Raw genomic sequence first — 19881 nt, 5'->3', positions numbered from 1 at the left:
ATGTTGTGTCCGCTAAAAACTTAAAAATACATCAGAATGGTGTGATTTAGTAAGCCTCTTTGCTATAGTTAGGTACCAAACATCTGGCACATTTTATAATCACTTCCTCTCATATGGGGAGCCACTCAGTTGTACCTAGATTATTGCCAAATGTCAACACTTGCCTGTATTTGTGAAGGAACAATAGAATCTAGGAACACCTAGTTAAAAAAAAAAAAAAAAAAGATCAAAACCCTGTATTTAAGCTATACCGTTGTGTTAATATCCAGTGCAAGCAGGAAATGGGATAATGGAAGTTGTCATATACTGCCTGTAGGAGCATGGATGGGTACAATTCAGCCAGCACAGGAAAAGTATGAATATTCTCGAATTCAGCAGTCTTGCTTCTAATCTATACATTTGCACATGTATAAGAAACCTGCTCAAGAGTTTTCTTATCTATACTATACATAATAATTAAAGCTGGAAATAACCATACCTTTGAGCAGTAAAATACATAAATTGGCATATAGCCAAATCATTGAAACAGTAAAAACAATTCATCATGGTTGAATTTTTTTTTTCCCCAGGGATTGAACCCAGGAGCACTTAACCACTGAGTCACATCCCCAGCTCTTCTTTTTATTTTTTTTTGAGACTTAATTTTATGAAGTTTAAAGATGAACCAATAAAGATGTTTGATTTTGGTTTTGATTTTTACCTGCAGCAGAATTCCCTCTGTTGGTCTTTAAATTGGGTGTTCCAAGCACAGCATGGCCTTCTGAGGTTTTCCCAGATGTGGTCACATGTGGAGACTTTCTAGCTGGAGTCTTGATCATTGAATGCTTATGCTCATTATCTTTAGTAGCAGCTGAAAACCTAAACAGGACAGTGGAGTACAAGACCTGAGTGCTTGTGGCAAGTGTAAATTATGTCAAGCTTAGAAATAAAACCACTTTTCTATTGCTAGGCAGCTAAAGGGGCTCAATAAATACTGTTATTAGAATGAACTTCTCTTACATAAAAAACATGTTCTTGAAAGGGTATTGCTAAAGCAAATCATTTGTTAACTTCCATTATTTGTAAAATATGATTTTTGCATCTTTTGGTGTTCTAGTATTTACCAATGCCATTATAAAGGACAAATAATCCTGCAGACCTCAAGTTACATACAGTTCACCAGGAAATCTGATAGGCTTCCTTTCTCATCCTCCTCCTGGAGATAAGATGTCAGAAAGACAGAAGACTGCTCTGCCAGAGGAGTGATTATGTCTTCCTAGAAAAATATCACTAGAGTTGTACATAAATAAGTCCATTTTGTACTCATGGGAAATCACCATAAGTGTATTTTAGTGATTCTCTGATACAGACTTTTCCTACATATTAACATCTCTGAAATTGGGAAGTGCTTTATAATTGTTAACATGTCAATAGTTAACTGGCAGTGATTTTTCTTCATGGTTTATAAAATAAACCATGTGTCTAATAAAATACAAAAAACATCACATGTCTTCAATCAATGGTGTCTCAGATTCAACGAAAATCCAATTTAAAAAATAATATATATACATATATATAAAATGCATCAGGCCGTAAGTTCTATCCCTAGGAGGGCAAAAACAAAACAAAGCAACCAAAAAACAAAACCAACAAAAAAAACAACAAAAAAAAAACCCCAAAAAACAAAACCCAAACTGTGTTAGATAATCACACATGTTGGGAGTCACATGCAACAACTCTATATTAGATACTGCAATTGCTGTTATGAAAAGAAGAGAATAAAATTTCAATATTAGAAGGCACCTAAATATTTTAACCTGTGGGGATGATCACAGTTGAAGGGTAACCTTGATATCAGGAAAGGCATGGAAAATATAGGTATTAATGGGTCATGAGGTGGCTATGACACTGCAGTGCCTAGTGGATACTTTAGGAAGAGTCAATTTTACAGTTTACTGCATTGAGACTTGAGGTAGGAATTTAGCTTCACTCTTACAAGTACTGTGTGCTAACCAATTGCACCATTGGAGCTCCTAGTTCCACTTTCATATTTAAGTTAATGGAAAAATTTCTCTCTAGACATTTAAAAAAATTTTTTTTTAGTCGTTGATGGACTTTTATTCATTTATTTATATGCAGTGCTTAGGTTCGAACCCAGTGCCTCACACATGCTAGGCAAGTGCTCTACACTGAGCCACAACCCCAGCTCCTCTCGACATCTTTGATGGCATATATCAAGGTAATAAAATGAAGATTCTCATATACTTCATATTATATTTTCACTTTTTTTTTTTTTGGTAGGAGGGATTGAACCCAGGGGTGCTTAACACTGAGTCACATTCCCAGCCCCATTAAATTTTTTTTTAAATTTAGAAAAAGGGTCTTGCTAAGTTACTTAAGGCGTCACTAAGTTGCTGAGGCTGGCTTTGAACTTGAGATCCTCCTACCTTAGCCTCCCAAGCCATTGGGATTACAGGCTTGTGCCACTGTGCCTAGCTTGATCTTTACTTATTAATCAAAACTGAACTCAATTGTGAGACTAAGATTAGAACTTATAAATACTGCTGATCTTTCTCTTGTCCCTGGTCCTCTTTCTCATTTTTTTAATCTACATTAGGACATATTGGATAAAATCCAATTGAAATCTTACCCCTGATTAAATTTTGGAACAACCTCTTTACCTGACACTCATTTTAGCTGCTGAGAGAGGAGAGTGCTTGACTGACCCCTTCAGATACCTAGTGCTCCGACTTGCAGGGCCATGTGATTGGCCTTTTGAGCGCTGCTGGCTGATTGGTGTACAAGTCACAGAGAGTCTTCCTTTCGGAGGAACTGGAGTTACTACTCCTCCCTTATTGCCAGGCTGCTTCTGAAGAAAAAAATACATAACTTTTAAAAGTTTGGTCTCTCAAAGTGCAAAAGAGTGCTCCATTTATTCTGTTTCATGTCCATTTGTAACTCAACCTGACATCCTTTCCTTCCCCATTATATCATTTAAAAGAATTATTTTCTGTGTTACTAGGGCCTTGTGCATCCTAGGCTATCTGCTACTGAGCTACATTCCCAGTCTTTTTTTTTTTTTTTGGGGGGGGGGGGGGGGGGGGGGGGGACGCACAGGAAACCAGGGATTAAACTCAGGGGTAGTCAACCACATCTCCAACCCTTTTTTGTATTTTATTTAGAGACAGGTTCTGAGTTGCTTAGTGTCTCGCTCTTGCTGAGGCTGGCTTTGAACTTCCCATCCTCCCGCATCAGCCTACCGAGCAACTAGGATTATAGGTATGTGCCATCTTGCCCAGTGTGGAAAAGTATTTTTAATATATAATACATGCCATTAAAGCAAATAAATAAGAATGGACAAATCTATAGAAAAAAAGCCAATTATAAATATAAACATGTAACATCACATGACTAAAGAAATGATATTTCAGAAACTGAGCATGGTGGCATATATAATCCCAGTGACTTTGGAGACTGAGTCAGGAGGATGGCAAGTTAGAAACCAGCCTCAGCAACTTGGTGAGAACTTGTCTCAAAAAACAAAAAAGGGCTGGGGTATGGCTCAGTGGGTTCAATTCCTAGTATGGAATTGAATTAAATTAAAAATTTGATAATTCCTCTATTGGCAAAGTAAATAAGCACTTTCATGCATAAGTTTTTAGACATTTCTACAGGGCCATTTGATAAATTAAATGAAAGAAGGCTCCTTTTTTTTTTTTTTTTTTTTAAATATTTTAAAGTTGTTGATGGACCTTTATTTTATTTATTTGTATGTGGTGCTGAGGATTGAACCCAGTACCTCATGCATGCCAGGCAAGTGTGCTACCACTGAGCCACAACCCCAGCCGCCCCACAAGGCTCCTTTTTTTTTTTTTTAAATGGACATCACAGAAAGTTTGTTATGATCAGGTTGATTATCAATGCTTACTATTGTCCGTCACTATCCAATGACCAAGTCCCAAACATAACTTCATCTCAGCTAGGGTGAAGTCACTGTAGTTTTTTTTTTTTTTATTCTCCTGTCTTCAAATAGATCATACCAAATCCAATAGACCAATTCCCTAAACAATGGAGATGAAGGGTGGAATTTTAGAACTATACTCATTCAGATGGGGATATTAGGCTGGAGTTAAACTGAAAAATAAGATAAGCTACTCAATTCATTCAACACATTTCAAGGCAGTTGTTCCAACCTTAACTTTTGCCCAGAAAATTAACTCATCTCTACTATATAAAATAGAAAGTTTGTCAATCAAGGATTTAGTAGATCCAGTTTCACAGTAAAGAGACATTTGTGACATTTCCAGGCAGCTTTGCAGCCAGTTCACACCTATGCAAAAAAAGAAGCTGCATGTCTTCATGTAATGCCATAGGCATGAGCTTCATGTGCCAGTTTTTAATTTAGCCCTTGCTAATATGTAAGAAAGCTAATTATGAACATACTGAATATCTCTCCTGTGTTGTTTGCTAAAAGTTTGATAAACAAGTAACATTTCCCCCCCCCCTTTTCTTTTTGGTGGTACTAGGGATTGAACCCAGAGGTGCTCTACCACTAAGCTATATTCCCAATCCTTTTATTTATATTGAGACAAGGTCTTGTTAAATTAGCCAGGCTGGCCTCAAACTTTTGATCCTCCTGCCTCAGCTTCCTGAGGCACTGGGAGTTGCAGGGATTACAGGTGTATGCCACCACGCCTGGCAGCATTTTATAAATACTGTTGAAATAAATAAATAAATATATATATATATATATATATATATATATATATATATATTTTAACTAAGTTTTTCACCAAGAAGTTTATAATCCAGTGTGTCTCTTTTGGCCTAGTTGCCAGAAAACTCAAAACTCAGCAGTGATAGCAGTAGACATTGTTCTTGCTAATAGTGCTCATTTTCTGTTCCCCCACCACACTCCTTTTGCAATGTTGCGGTGGAACCCAGGCCTTGCACACACTAGGCAAATACTCTACTACTGAAGCCACATGTTCAGCCCTTTTAAATTGACTTTATACGGTTTTCTGATATGTGTAATACCACAAACTGCCTTAAATTCCTTTTGAGAAATAGGCAGGTTGTTATTTATATAAATCATAAATGTTTCTCAGTCCCCTATCTAGCACTTCCTTAACCTCAGATACCAGTAACATCAACTTCCTAGAATACTCTCAATTCACTATTCTCCTAACTCAATCTCAGGGTTGACTACATCACCTTCTCTTACTTGAAGGGCTCACTGAATCCAGTAGGGCTTGGACTAAAGACCCTTGAAGGAGCTGCTAGCATAGGTTAGCCACTATGCAGCACCCCATTTTCCTTTAGGTGAGAGAGAAGCAAAAGAAGATAGCTGCAGTCTACCCTCAATGAAAGTGAGGCAAAACCTATGAATGAATATAGAAGAACTCATTGCCACTGTAGAATACTTCCTCACAGTGAGGATATTTCTTCTAGAGGGTTTTGAAAATTCTCAGTGGAAGAAAGCAATATTAAGATAAAAGTATATTAAACTGGGTGTGGTGGTATGTAATTGTGATCCCAGGTACCTGGGAGGCTGACAGAAGGACTGAAAGTTCAAGGCCAGCCTTGGCAACTCAGTGAGACCCTGTTTCCAAATAAAATATAAAAAAAGCTGGGGATATAGCTCAGTGGTAGAGCACTTTCCTGGCATGTGCAAGGCCCTGGGTTCAATCCCCACACACAAAAAATAAACAAGATAAAAATATATTAAACCCAAACAAATCTATTCCACAGGCATAGTAATACAAAGCTGGATGTATTAACTGTGGCATTACATGCTTTTAAAATAAAACCAAGTAGCTTAATCCCATTAAAGCTGTGAATTTTTTTCTGCATACCTTCAGTTCATGAAAGGAGTTGTGGTCTTCAAAATGTTTCTTTTTTCTCTTAATATATTCATCAATGGACTCCATTTCCTTAAAACGAGCCTCATGAAGCTTCTTAAAATCTAGAATGAACCCCCCCAAATATGAAAATTAATAGAATTCCATTTATTCACCTTCCTTTTGCTTTTGGTGTTAATAATTATTCTCCTTGCATCCCTGACATTTAACTTCAGTATCATTTTTGCTAAATCTTTAATTTCAAAACACTTCAATTTTTGAAACTCACAGCAAAGCCTATTCATTTTATAAACTATCAAACATTCACAATCTCCCCGTTGTTCACTTTCCTGACATCTTGGTTTAAAGAAGAGAACAGATTTGTCTTTTCCCTAATTAATCAAATGACCTTTATTTAGTCATCACAAGTTTGATATTTGTTTTCTTCCTTTGGTGCTGGAGATTGAACCCAGGGCCTTATGAGTATTAAGTGTATATTGTATCACTAAACTGTACTCCCGACCCTCAAATATGTATTTTATTATGCTTGGAAAGCTCTATGTCAAGGACTGACAATTTTTCTGTTAAGAGACAGATAGTATTTTTGGCTTTGTGGCCAAATACAGTACAATCTCTATCTCATCTTCTTTTAAACTCTTTTTATAAATATGGAAAAACATTCTTAGCTCAAGAGATAAAAGGCAGGCAGACAGTAGAATGTTAACCCCTGCCCTATGCTATTCTAAATATGTATATAAATATTTGTTGAACTTCTAGTATATGATGAGCAATATTCTAACAACTATAAATACATGACACTAAGTCCACATTCTATGTACTAAGCAATGTTCCAGTAATACAAGATAAAGAAATACATGTCTAAAAAGAGTCCATCATATTTATTAGAAAGTTAATATACAGTGTACATTGTGTCGAGTACCTTGAAGAACTATTCATTCATCAGATATTTATCAATTCTCTGCTATATGCTATTCACTGTACTAGGTAATCAGTAATAAAAGTGATATTCTCAATCTATATATATAAACTTGATGAAATAGATAGTATAATTATTTCTACTTTATACCAATAAGTTGGTTTATTGAGAATAAGTCCGCCAAGATTTCAAGGCTAGAAAGCAAAAGTGGCAAAATATAAACCATGGTTCTAGCATCTGAACTTTTAGCTGCTACCATCCACTGCCTTTCCAATATTAGTTTAAAGTGGACCAACCACTCATTACCTTATGTTTCATTGTGTATAAACTTACTTGGAGTAGTGACTGTAGTTCTTTTATTGTTTCCAAGTTTGGAAAACCCATCTGTGTAGAGTGACTTTCTTTCTGAAGGTCCCTTTGAATCTTCATTGTCTAAATCCAAAGATACAGAACTAATGAAGGACTTTCTTTCCCCATTAATCTCTGTTGATTTGAATCACAAGATTTTTTAACTTACTAAAAAATGTATGTATGAGCCTAGTGATGTAGCTTAGTGGTAGAGCACTTGCTTAGCATGCATGAGGCCTTTGGTTCCATTCCTAGTACCTTAAAAAAAAAAAAGTAAAAAACCCCATGATTTTCTTGTCTGCTTCTGCATACATTATGCTATGATATGCCATTCTGTCTGAGGCATGTATGGAAAATATTTTGCCTCACAGAGATGTATGGTTAAAAAGGTAAGAGTATTTTAAGAGCCTGTTCAGATAATTATGGCTATTTTTCTTTGATATTATACCAGAACTTAATAAGTGGTAGTTTCTTAAAGTTCACAATGTGGAATATGAAGCTATTTCAATGAACTCTTTTGTTCTTTGTACATTTGTGCAAGAAAGTTCTTATGGTTTAAGAAACACACATTTAGGAGTAAAGGGGAAGATATATGCAACTTCTCAAACAATTCAGAAAAAAAGCCATATGCAACATATGTGTATATATACAGACACAGAGAAGGATAAGGCCAATGTGGTAAAATGTTAAACATTTGGGTGAATATAGAAACTTAGTACTATTCTTGCAAGTTTTCTCTAAATATGAAATTATATCAAAATAAGAAGTAAAAACAATTTCTTCTCCCCAGAACCTTCAAACTACTGTGTTTCAGCAGAGAAACCTATCTTACTGCCCATCTTCATTTTGTTCCCCCACCCCCAAGAACTGGGGATTGAAGCTAGGGGTATTCTACCACTGAGCTACAGCACTAGCCCATTTTAATTAATTAATTAATTTATTTATTTATGGGACTGGTGATTGAACCCAGGCCCTCATGCATGCTAGGCAAGCAGTCTACCTACTAAGCTACATCCCTAGGTCCCTTATTTTCATATTTTGAGACAAGGTCTTGCTAAGTCAACAGTGATTAATGGGGAAAAAAAGTCCTTCATTAGTTCTGTATCTTTGGATTTAGACAATGAAGATTTAAAGGGACCTTCAGAAAAGCTGGCCTGGAAATTATGACCCTCCAGTCTCAGCCTCCTAAGTAGTGAAATTGTAGATGTGTTCCATTGTGCCCCACCCTTCCTCATTTTTTCCAGGCCACCAAAATCAGATCCTGAGACTCTCACTGCCAACTCTGTCATTTCTTTCTTTTTGTAAATTATTTTTTAATTTGTAAATGGACACAATACCTTTACTTTTTTATTTTTTTAATATGGTGCTGAGGATCAAACCCAGTGCCTCACATGTGCGAGGCAAGTGCTCTGCCACTGAGCCATAATTCCAGCCCCAACTCTTGTCATTTCTTAAAATTTTGCTTTATATCATGATTTTAAAAATGGGCTATAAGGCACATGCATCAAAATGATCTGGGGAGGCTTGTTAAAAATTGGGCTGGACGTGTTGCTCAGTGGCAGAGTGCATGCTTAGCATTATGAAGGACCTGGGTTCAATCCCTAGTAAACCACCCCCCAACCAAACAAAAAATAAATAAATAAATAAAACAAACAAAACAGCTGGGCACAGTAGCACATGCCTGTATTCCCAGAGGCTCAGGAGGCCAAGGCAGGAGGAGCGCAGGTTCAAAGCCAGCCTTAGCAACTTAGACCCTAAGGAATTTATTGAGACCCTGTCTCAAAATAAAGGATAAAAAGGGCTCAGTTTGGTTCAGTGATTAAGGACCCCTGGGTTCAATCCCTGGTATCAAAAAACAGCAACAAAAAGAAACCAATAAACTCCTAGGCTCATCTCAGATCCATTAAATCAAAACCATTCTTCCTGCAATTTTCTAGGTTTAGTAAGACATTTGAAATTTGGGGGAAAATAGGAAGGCTGAGGATCAGATTTAGATGGCTGGTGAAAAAAGAAATGGAAATCATCTCAGTCCCTACACCGCTTCTCTGGCAAGGCTCAGGTCCAGGCAGGTTTATCAAGGTGAACCTAATGCTGAGATGCTCTGTGGCCAGTGGCAGCTTTCCTGACGAATGACAGAGAGCACAAAGTGCTATTAGGGGTGGAGGAACTGAGTTTTATAGTTTTACTGAAACAAATTGTTACCTGAAAAAATTTAGGGAAAAGGTTTTCAGGAAGTTAGACTTAGGAATATATTAATTTATCAGAGTAAAAAAGGCTATGCCACTTAGAAGGTAAACTTCACAACTCCCTGCTGGTTGAGGAGGCAAAACAGGTCTTTGAATTGGTCTCTGTACTTGGCTAGAGGAGGTAATGAGACTAAATGAGAGCTCTCCTGTCATGAAAAAGACATTAACTTCCCAGCTACCCCTCTTATTCTGGTTTCTATATCAGTTAGAGCTGGGGGTATAGCTCAGTGGTAGAATGCTTCCTACCATTCTGGGGTCCTGGAATTGGTTCTTAGTGTTAGAGGGGGGGGAAAAAAAAGGTAAAGATGATCTGATAAATCTGTATTTGGTTCTAACTTCTGCTTTAATTGCAGAACACTTAGAAGTTCTATAACATGGTACTATGGGTTGAACTTTAGACACCCCCCAAAAAAGATATGTTAAAGCCCTAACCCTTGGTATCTAATACCGCTTTCTAAATAACCTCTAGAGAAATGGGGTCTTTACAAATGTAATCAAGTTGAAGATGTGTGGGTGGATCATAACCCAGTATGATTGGTGTCTTTTAAAGAAGAGACAGAAAGAGAGAATGCCAAGTGTTGATAAAGGCAGAGACCAGAGAAATGCAGCAGAAGGCCAGGGAATACCAAGCATCAACAAGCCACCACAAGGTAGGAAGAGACAGGGCAGATAGCCATTGTTTCAGAAGGCTCTGCTGATAACTGATACATAGATTTTGGACTTCTAGCTCTCAGAACTATGAAATAAATTTCTGTTGTTCTAAGCCTCCCAGTTTGTTACAGCAATCCTAGGAAATTAATATGCACTTACCCCTAGCAATTTCCTTTTTTTTTTTTTTTTTTAAATACTTTTAGTTGTAGTTGGACACAATAACTTTATTTTTATGTAGTGCTGAGGATCGAACGCAGGATCTTGCATGTGCTAGGTGAGCACTCTACCACTGAGTAACATCCCCAGCCCCAGCAATTTCCTTTTTAAAAAATAGTCACTTGTCTGGGCTGGGGATGTGGCTCAAGTGGTAGCATGCTCGCCTGGCATGCATGCGGCCCGGGTCCGATCCTTAGCACCACATACAAACAAAGATGTTGTGTCCGCTGAAAACTAAAAAATAAATATTAAAAAATTCTCTCTCTCTCTTTAAAAAAAAAAAAAAAAGTCACTTGTCATACCATTCATCTCACTTTTTCCTGAGGAAACAACATTATCATCTCCTTGGCTCTGGTCTGGCAGAGAAGGAACTTTTGCAGTAGTTCCAAGATCCTGGTTTTTCTGCTTTTCTTGATTCTGGAATTCAGTATCATCACTCATTTTTACCTCAGAATGATCCTGCTACAAATTTTAAAAGGAAATAAACAATTTCATATTTAAATAAAAAGTAATTGCTGTCTTCTAAAGATAGTTACATAATGAGGGGAAGGGGGTTGGTTAAAAGAGTAAAGCAGAATTAAAAAAAAAAAAAGTTACTTTTTTTTTTTTTTTTAATATTTATTTATGGTGCTGGGGATTGAACCCAGGGCCTTATACATGCAAGGCAAGCACTTTCCCAACTGAGCTATATCCCCAGCCTTATTCATTCATTTATTTTTTAAAATATTTTTTTAGTTGTAGATGGATACCTTTATTTTATTTTTATGTGGTGCTGAGGATCAAACCCGTGCCCTCCACATGCAAGGTGCACACACTATCACTGAGCTACAACCCCAGCCCATCATTCATTTATTTTTATGTGGTGTTGAGAATTGAATCCAGTGCCTCACACGTGCTAGGCAAATACTCTACCACTGAGCTACAACCACAGCCCCAAGAATAAGACTTCTGAGTGGTAGATTTGGTTTTGTGCCTTATCCAGTGTCATGAGAATGTTAATTTGGGAATAGGAATTAGGGACCACTGGAAAGAATGGTTCTCTTATAAATGATAAACTAATGTAAGAGACCGAGGTACTCTACTGACCAAGGGACTATGTGAAGCCAGAAAATAAGAAATTAGGACTGTGTCTGGTAAAAGTTACATTTGAATGAAAGTATAGCTGGGTGTGGTGGTATATGCTTGTGATTCCAACTACTTGGGAGCCTGAGACAAGATGATCCCAAGGTCAAGGTCAGTCTCAGAACTTTATCAAGGCCCTAAGCAACTTAGGGAGATCCTATATCAAAATAAAAAGGGCTGGGTTGAGGCTCAGTGGTATAGTACCCCTAAGTTCAATCTCCAGTACCAAAAAAAAAAAAAAAGTAACTAAAACAGAGGGAAGCCCCTAGCTAGCCCCATAATCACACTATTGAAAGATTAAGTATAGCGTGATCAGTGGGAGGGCAAGCTAGGAAAGAGAACTTTAAAACCATACTCCCATGTTGGTTTCTCTTTCCTTCTTATTTACAACACCTCATTTAAGTGGTCACTTAATGAATATTCATATTTATTCAACAAATACTTAAATATTAAAAAAAAAAAGTATTAAATGTAAATTATTTTTTAGTTTTCGGCAGACACAACATCTTTGTTTGCATGTGGTGCTGAGGATTGAACCTGGGCCTCATGCATGCCAGGCAAGCGCGCTACCGCTTCAGCCACAGCCCCAGCCCTATATTTAATACTTAGTAATTTCTTCCTAAATGCTAGGGGTTTGGGGTACAATGATGAGCAGCCCCGACACAGGTCTGTGTTTTTGAAGAGCTGTTGCAGTATATGGTGAATTTCCAACCACCTGACCTCATAAGGGAATTAAAAGGAAAGCTAAGAATGCCAATTTTGGCAAACATGGTGGCTTTTGTTCAATCTGCACAGTTCTATTCACCTGAGAGTCAGGGTGCCCATGAACTGTCTTGCACCTCCTCCTTTTGGTGATATTGCCAATTGGCTCCCTGTTGGCTTGTTCATGACTGTTAATCTGTATCACAGTTTCATCCTTGGAGGATCCAGAAGTTTGACTTTCATCCTGAAAAGAGAAACATTAGTTTACTATGTTCCATTTACAGTATAAACTGATTTACCCAAGGCTTGTATATCAAGTCTTTTTATCCACCTAAGGTCTTTATTCACAGATTCATTACTTAGGAATCTGATATCTAACTGAATTTTGACTTTTACCTTGCTCAAAATGGAATGGCCCAAGATGTTGAATTTGAAATAGATCATTTTAATTTTTGGTCTATCAAGTACTTAACCATTGAGTCACATCCCCAGCCCTATTTCATATTTTATTTAGAGACAGGGTCTCACTGAGTTGCTTAGCACCTCACTTTTGCTGAGGCTGGCTTTGAACTCAGGATCCTCCTGTCTTAGCCTCCTGAGCCACTGGGATTACAGGTGTGTGCCACCATGCTCAGGGATATAGAAACTTTTTTTTTTTAAATATATTTTTAGTTGTAGATGGATACAATACCTTAATTTTGTTTATGTATCTTTATGTGATGCTGAGGATCGAACCCTGTGGCAAGTGGTCTACCACTGAGTCACAGCTCCATACCACCAGATCTAGCAACTTTTTAAAGTTCTTTTTTATTTTTTTATTTTTTCTTGCAGTGCTGGGAATGGAACCCAGGGCCTTGTCCATGATAGTCAAAAGTTGAATCATTTGGCTACACCCCCAGCCCTTATACCTGAATTCAAAATAAATTCTTATGGCTGGGGCTATAGCTCAGTGGTAGAGTATTTGCTTAGCATGCATATGGCTCTATCCCCAGCACAACATGGACATGCATGGAAAAAGGAAATTAGAATACTGAAAGTTTTCAAATGTTTATAAATTGGAATATGGACTTGCAGAGATTGTAAAGACAGAGGAGAAAGTTCAATATTTAGTTCATGTTTATATTTACCTTCATTTCTAAATATATAATTAATTTTTTTGTCTATCAGTAGTTGACCAAGGCTCCAATTAAAGCCTTGTAACATTTTCTTCAATTTCACTTTTCTTTTTTAAATTTCCTCCAATTTCAAGTTGAGAATCCTGGCCACTGATCTATTTAGGTGTCATGCCTTATCAAGTCTTCATTATAGGAATGAAGCAGCCATGACAACTCTCCCATCAGCAGTGTTTTATATGTTATATAAGTCATTTTCACAGCACCTAATTAATTTGCTTTTTGCAACACTCAATTTAGCAGCACACAAAGGAATTTGAGTTTTTCAAGAAAGGAGAACTGCTACGTAAGCTGGGTCTTTCTGATTTTAAATTTAGTTCCCTCCCTACTTATCCCATGCTAACTTTCATAATATTTGGCAAGTAGTAATTAACTTTTGCGTTTGTATAGGGACACTTTATTTAACAATTTATATGCCTGCCTAAGACAGTTTTATCATTTTAACAAATAACTATGAAAAGATAGTCACAGGCACAATTGTCAAAAATGATCTCTAGTTAAAAAAAAAAACAGCATGTTTTAAATCATCACTAATTACTATTAACTGCTCAGTAAGTAAACATAATTTAGTTAGGTGGTGGTGAAAAACATTACTTACCTGATTCTTATTTTCTTTTCTTTCTTCATGTTTAAGATGGGCTTTTAAGGCTTTTAACAACTTGTCTGCCTGCAGAAAAAATCCTCATCATTAGGGCGAAAAGTCAAATGAGTAAGAAAGATGTGCTGAACATTTTTGTTCTTCCTTTTATATTCACTAAATATACTCTGATTAGGCTAGAAGACTAGAATTATGACCTGGATAAATTGGCCCCTACCCACAAGGATTTCATACCCTAGTGTCAAAGAAAACTGCAAATGTAATATAGAGAGATAAATGCCCCAAAGAACAAAAATGGGCTTAGCCATAAAAATCTGGAATGTCAGGGAAGACTTTAGCAGGTAACTGGACACACTGGTTTTAAGATCAAAATGTGCTGGTTCAGGCTGCTGAGATCAGGAGGCTAGAGAGAACTAGATATAGAAAAACTAATAGAGAAATAGCACGGGAAGGCAACAAGGTGGAGTTTCAAGAATTAAATTCAGCATGGGTGGAGCATACTCTTGGTGAGGATGGAGAGAAAGTTGGGAAAGGGCTTGATCTCTCTAGGCCTGCCTTTTAAGCCTCCTAAGCATGTGAACTTTAGGGGGTTGGGATATAGGTCAGTAATAGAGCATTTGCCTAGCACATGCAAGGCCTTGGATTTATCTTCAGCACAAATAAAAACAAAAACAAGAAGAGTATGAACTTTACCCTTGAGGCAAAGGGCAGTCTCTGAAGTGCTAGAAGCAAGGCAATGTTGAATCAGAGTCCCTTTAAAATTAAAAGCCCCTAAATGAGTTTTTTACTTCCCTTTTCTGGCGAAAGTTACTTTTTAAATCCTCATGCTGAGAATGGAAACTGAGAAACTGGCCCCCAAAGTCTGGGAAGACACAAGCAAGGATTGGAAACTGGAATTGTGTGACTAGTACAACTTAGCTAAATCTACATATGTACATTTTCTGGCTTTCATTTCTATGAATCAAAACTGCTACTGTATGGCAGGCGAAGAAAGCTACCTTCCCAGTTTTGGTCAAATTACAATTAAATTCATTTTTCCTTTTTATGTTGTTTTCTCATGTGTGCAGATGACTGAATCCAGTCCTTTGCAACCACATCAGGCTCTGGCCTGGAGTGCTGGTAACACTGAGTGACCAATTTTGCATCATTCAGAATGATCACTTTGGCCACAAAATGTGCAGGATTCACTTGAAGGAGATAAGACTGAAGACAGGAAAACACAGCTAGGAGACTATTTTAGGAAAACAGGTGACTGTGGCCTGAACAGCAGGGCTAAATGGCAGTAGGGATACATGCAAAACACTTTTTTAAAATATATTTATTTTTTAGTTTTAGTTGGACACAATATCTTTATTGTATGTGTATGTGGTGCTGAGGATCGAACCCAGTGCTCACACAGGCTAGGCGAGCACTCTAGCACTGAGCCACAATCCTAGCCCTGCAAAACACTTAAGAAGTAAAATCAGGGCTGGGGCTGGGGCTCAACAGTAGAGCGCTGGGTTGGATCCTCAGCACCACATAAAAATAAATAAAATAAAGGTATTGTGTCCAACTAAAAAAAAAAAAAAAAGAAGAAGAAGAAGTAAAATCAGTGCAAACATGAGTCAAAGAATAGGCAAATTTTATTGTGCCCAGGTGGGGGTCCCTAAAATGGAAAATGCAAAAGATGCCAGTCTTGGAGAAGAGGATAGGCATAGTTATCTAGGGGAGAGGAAACCCCTAGCTTCTCTTCACTCTAGGAAATATTTCCTTTTTAAAATTTATTTTTTAGTTGTAGTTGGACACAATATCTTATTTATTGTTTTTTTTTTTTTGTGGTGCTGAGGATCAAACCCAGGGCCCCAAACGTGATGGGCGAACTACCCCAGCCCCTTAAAAAAATTAAATAAATAAATTACATATATATTCTTCCCCACCCCAACCTCTTCCATATAACCTAAGCAGTTGAGATGTTGTGTCCACCTACAACTAAAAAAATATATATTTTTAGTTGTAGGTGGACACAACATCTTTATTTTTACATAGTGCTGAGGATTGAACCCAGTGCCTCACAGTGCTAGGTAAGCACCCTACCACTGAGCTACAACCCCAGCCCGTCCCTTGTTATTTTCTTTTTTTTTTTTTTTCAAATATTCTAGGCCACAGATTCACAATGCCTTTATTTCATTCATTTATTTTTATATGGTGCTGAGGATTGAACCCTGTGCCCCACTCGTGCTAGGCAAGCACCACTGAGCTACAATTCCAGCTCCCTTGTCTTTTCTGAAAGAAGAATACTAATCTGAGTGGATATTCCAGGCTTTGAAAGATCAAGTGTATTGACTGGATTCTTCCCCACCCCCAACCTCTTCCATATAACCTAAGCAGTTGAAGGCTAGAGATTTCCTTTTTAAGGTGGATCCAGACACTGGGCTGGGCTCTTTTTTCCTTTCCAGAAGTACTGGGGAGTGAACCCAGAGGTGCTTTACCAATGAGCTACACCTCCATCCCTTTTTATTTTTTGAGATAGGGTCTAGCTAAGTTGCCCAGGCTGGCCTTGAATTTGCCATTCTCCTGCCTCAGTCTCCCAAGTAGCTGAGATTATAGACCTCAGCCACACTGCCTATTTTTGTTTTTGCAGTACTGGGTACTGAACCCAGGGCCTCATGTATGCTAGGCAAGTGTACATCCTGACTCCTTTTTTATTTTGAAACAGGGTTTCATTAAATTGCCCAGGTTGATATTAATTTGCAATCCTCTGACAAAGCTTTCCAAATAACTGAAATTACAGCTGTGTACACCCATATCTGGCTTCCCATTCTTTTCACACCATTTAAAATCACCCATGTTTAAAAAAAAAAGACAGAGATCCTGAAATTTGGTTTGGGCTTTAGTGTGCAGGAAAGTTTTTGCTTAGGGTATAAGCTACATCCTCCAACCCCCCACCCAAATACCAGAATACTGGGCTTTGAGACAGCAGCAGACACCATTCCAACAAGTAATAAAGTAGTATCTTTTTTTAAATTTTATTTTATTTAATTTTTTTAAGAGGAGAGAAAGAGAAAGAGAGAGAGAGAGAGAGAGAGAGAGAGAATTTTAATGTTTATTTTTCAGTTTTCGGCAGACACAACATCTTGTATGTGGTGCTAAGGATCGAACCTGGGCCGCACACATGCCAGGCGAGCGCGCTACCGCTTGAGCTACCTCTCCAGCCCATAAAGTAGTATCTTAATTTTCTCTGGGAAGGGGGTGATTGGCAGAGTTAAGGTATTTTTGCTTCTGTGATTCTAACCTTTCTTAACATACCATGAAAACCTCACCAAACATGCAACATTGATGAAGTTAGCTACATAAAGCAGAGTCAAGTGAGGATATCTAGGTTAAATGGTATAAGGTGATGCTCAAGAACTGTGCTGGAAGTAGAGATGTTAGTTTTCAGCATTTAGTCATGCTTTCCTTCAATAGCATTATTGTAATGGATGCTGTTCTATGCACTAGAGAGACTGGTGAACAAAACAGATAAGGTCTCTTGACATCCAGGAGATTACAGCAGTAAACTAGCATGCAAATGGCCTGTTAACCAAGTAAGCTAGAAATAAATGATAGGTTATCACGTGCTATAAGGCAAAATCAATATACTGGGTAACTGGGATAGCGTGGTGGTACAGCCTGAGTTAGGAAGGTCAGCAAAGTCCTCTCTGAGGTGGTAGTGAGCTGAGATGTGAATGAAGACGCAGCAAATAAAGCATTCTAAGTTGAACACTGGGGTGAGTTAGAGGGAAGGGAAATCAAAGAGGTGACCAGAGAGAATATTTTCTTAATGTCATCTAATATATAGTCCATAATGAATTTCCTTATTGACAATTTTAGTTGTTTTCTTAAAAAAAAAAAAAATCCCTTAAAATCAGGATGAAACCAAATTTCTTTCATTACATTTGGAAGATTTTGGATTTTATGTTAGATGTGAGAGAACTGAAAAATCACTAAGCAGAAAAAATAACATGTTCAGTTTCAAATACCACTCTGACTACAAAGAAGTGAGAGTAGAGGCAGAACCTAATAGGAAGAATGGGACCCTGGTTGTCAGCCAAGAGTGCTGTGACCCAGGACTGTACACAAAGGTCAGATTTTAGGTGTAGTTGAGAGTGCTGAGAAGGATGGGTGGGTGTGTGCAATGAAGGGAGGAATCAAGGGTGGTCCAAGTGTGCCTGAGATGGGAAGGTCATCAGTTTTGGGAACTGATTGTGCTGTGGAAGATGCACTTACATATGTGAATTCACAACTCAGGGGAGAAATCCTCCAGGAAATGTAGATGCATTTGTTTCTAGATGAATTTAAAATTGTGGGAGAAGACCACCAAAAGAGAGAGAATCCTGGGGCACTCTATATTTAGGTATCTGACAGAGTAAAAAACAGCCCAGGAGACTATAAAAAATAAAGGAGAAAATTATAAAGAACCAGTCTAGGAAAAAAAATTGGCTTGAGCAGAGGGGAGTGTTCTACCATGCCAAAATCTATTGGTAGGCAGGTTGAGACCAGAAATGGACCAAGTTTTGTAGACGGTGGCTCTACTATGGTAAATTTCAGTAGAACAGAACAGAAAAATGGGGCAGTAGATGAGAGAAGGAGTTGGGGTTAAGGAAGGATTTTTCTTTTTTTAAAGATGGGTGAAAAAAAATTGATGGGTGATACTAAGAAAGATCTTATGTAGTATGGTATCGAGCCAGCAGAATTGGAAAAAGCAAAGCAGGAGGGAGTACTAATTATAGGAGTATAGTCCTAGAGGAGGCCAGAGGGCCCCTGAAAGCTTAAGTAGAAAGATTGCCCACAGGTATTAGTCTTTTACTAGAATGGGAAGGAGGGGAGCATAGGCAGTGTGTAAAGGTGCAGGCTGACTGGAGGGTTTGGTGCTGCAAAGATGGGTAATTCTTTGCTGACTGCATCCATTTCCCCAGGACCTAAGAGGAAAAATTACCAAGGGAAGAAAGGGAATCAATTTGAGGAGGGAAAATAGGAAATAATTCTCCTCAAAAGTGAGACTGTTTTCCAGTACTGCAGGGAAAAAAAAAAAAAAAGTGAAAGTTAATGAGTACTACGAATGTACAGGAGGGGCTGAGGCTGTAGCTCAGTGGCAGAGAGTTTGCCTAGTACCTATGAGACACTGGGTTTGATCCTTAGCACTGCATAAAAATAAAATAAAGGCACCTAGTTCCCCTCTCTCTTTCCTGTCCATCTACAACTACAAAAACAAAAAACTATTTAAAAGAAAAAAAAAAAAAAGAATGTACGGTTGGATCAAATGCCAATTTTTAGATTCACATAGGAATCACATAGGAGGACTGAGTTCAAAGCCAGCCTCAGCAATTTAGCAAGGCCCTAAGCAACTCTGTAAGACCCTGTCTCTAAATAAAATATAAAAAGGGTTGGGGATGTGGCTCAATGGTTAAGCACCCCTGGGTTCAATCCCCAGTACCAAAAAAAAAAAAAAAAAAAACAAAGGAGAAAGATTTATAATAAAAAAAAATAAATAAAGTTTAGAGTGGGGGCTGGGGTTGTGGCTCAGCGGTAGAGTGCTCATCTAGCTTGTGTGAGGCCCTGGGTTCGATCCTCAGCACCACATTAAAAATAAATAAAGTTCAATCAACAAAGTTTTTTCTCTAGTCAAGGTCAGCTGCATAAGTAGAGGCAGATTAAGATTAAAGAGGCAGATTAAACAGCTGAGTTTAATTAGGCTTGGGTTTTGCCAGGTGAGTAGAGAGGTCTAAAGAAATAGAAAATAGTGTTGTTCTTCATAATTTAACTTTACAAGAGGGAAGAGAGAGCATAGTGAGAAAAGGACCATGGCCACAAATATTAGTAACCGACTCCTTTCTTTTGCTTTACCATTAAGCAAAGCATCTCAAAAGAGCGAGCCAATATTTTCTAAATTTATTTTTAATGACATTATACTGGTAGAATTTATTTAAATAATATTTTTTGGAGGGGGGCATCAGAGATTGAACCCAGGGGCACTTTACCATTGAGCCACATCCACATCCTTTTTTTTCTCTTAATCTTTTTTTGAGACAGGGTCTCACTAAGTTGCTGAGAC

At 37.8% G+C, this 19881-nt stretch overlaps 2 protein-coding genes across 6 annotated transcripts in view; one reads left to right on the top strand and one right to left on the bottom strand.

The window, feature by feature from the left end:
• The window catches only part of Nusap1 (nucleolar and spindle associated protein 1), a 31021-nt gene that overhangs the window by 8469 nt on the left and 2671 nt on the right, over positions 1–19881 (bottom strand). Inside the window, exons 2-8 of one of the 4 annotated variants that reach the window (XM_046461556.2) lie at positions 13812–13880; positions 12145–12285; positions 10520–10679; positions 7090–7188; positions 5835–5944; positions 2661–2848; positions 701–858 (exon numbers count right to left, since the gene is read on the bottom strand). In XM_046461556.2, the coding sequence (XP_046317512.1) occupies positions 701–858; positions 2661–2848; positions 5835–5944; positions 7090–7188; positions 10520–10679; positions 12145–12285; positions 13812–13880 (925 nt within the window). The remainder of the gene's footprint in view (positions 1–700; positions 859–2660; positions 2849–5834; positions 5945–7089; positions 7189–10519; positions 10680–12144; positions 12286–13811; positions 13881–19881) is intronic. The other 3 variants (XM_058584691.1, XM_058584692.1, XM_046461559.2) reach the window with 3 other exon arrangements.
• The window catches only part of Ndufaf1 (NADH:ubiquinone oxidoreductase complex assembly factor 1), a 47804-nt gene that overhangs the window by 25413 nt on the left and 2510 nt on the right, over positions 1–19881 (top strand). The window contains exon 6 of one of the 2 annotated variants that reach the window (XM_046461562.2): positions 570–699. The exons of the other annotated variant lie outside the window; for it this stretch is intronic. The gene's annotated coding sequence lies outside the window, so the exon portion shown is untranslated. Of the gene's footprint in view, positions 1–569; positions 700–19881 lie in introns of those variants that run through there. 2 annotated transcript variants of the gene reach the window in all.

Source organism: Marmota monax, unplaced genomic scaffold (genome assembly GCF_021218885.2).
Source record: "Marmota monax isolate L192 unplaced genomic scaffold, Marmota_monax_Labrador192_F-V1.1 WCK01_AAM20220418_F8-fsc00001, whole genome shotgun sequence".
In the NCBI taxonomy this organism is placed as follows: Eukaryota; Metazoa; Chordata; class Mammalia; order Rodentia; family Sciuridae; genus Marmota; species Marmota monax.
Note: the sequence above shows the minus strand (reverse complement) of the source record. Positions and strands in the feature narration are given on the sequence as shown.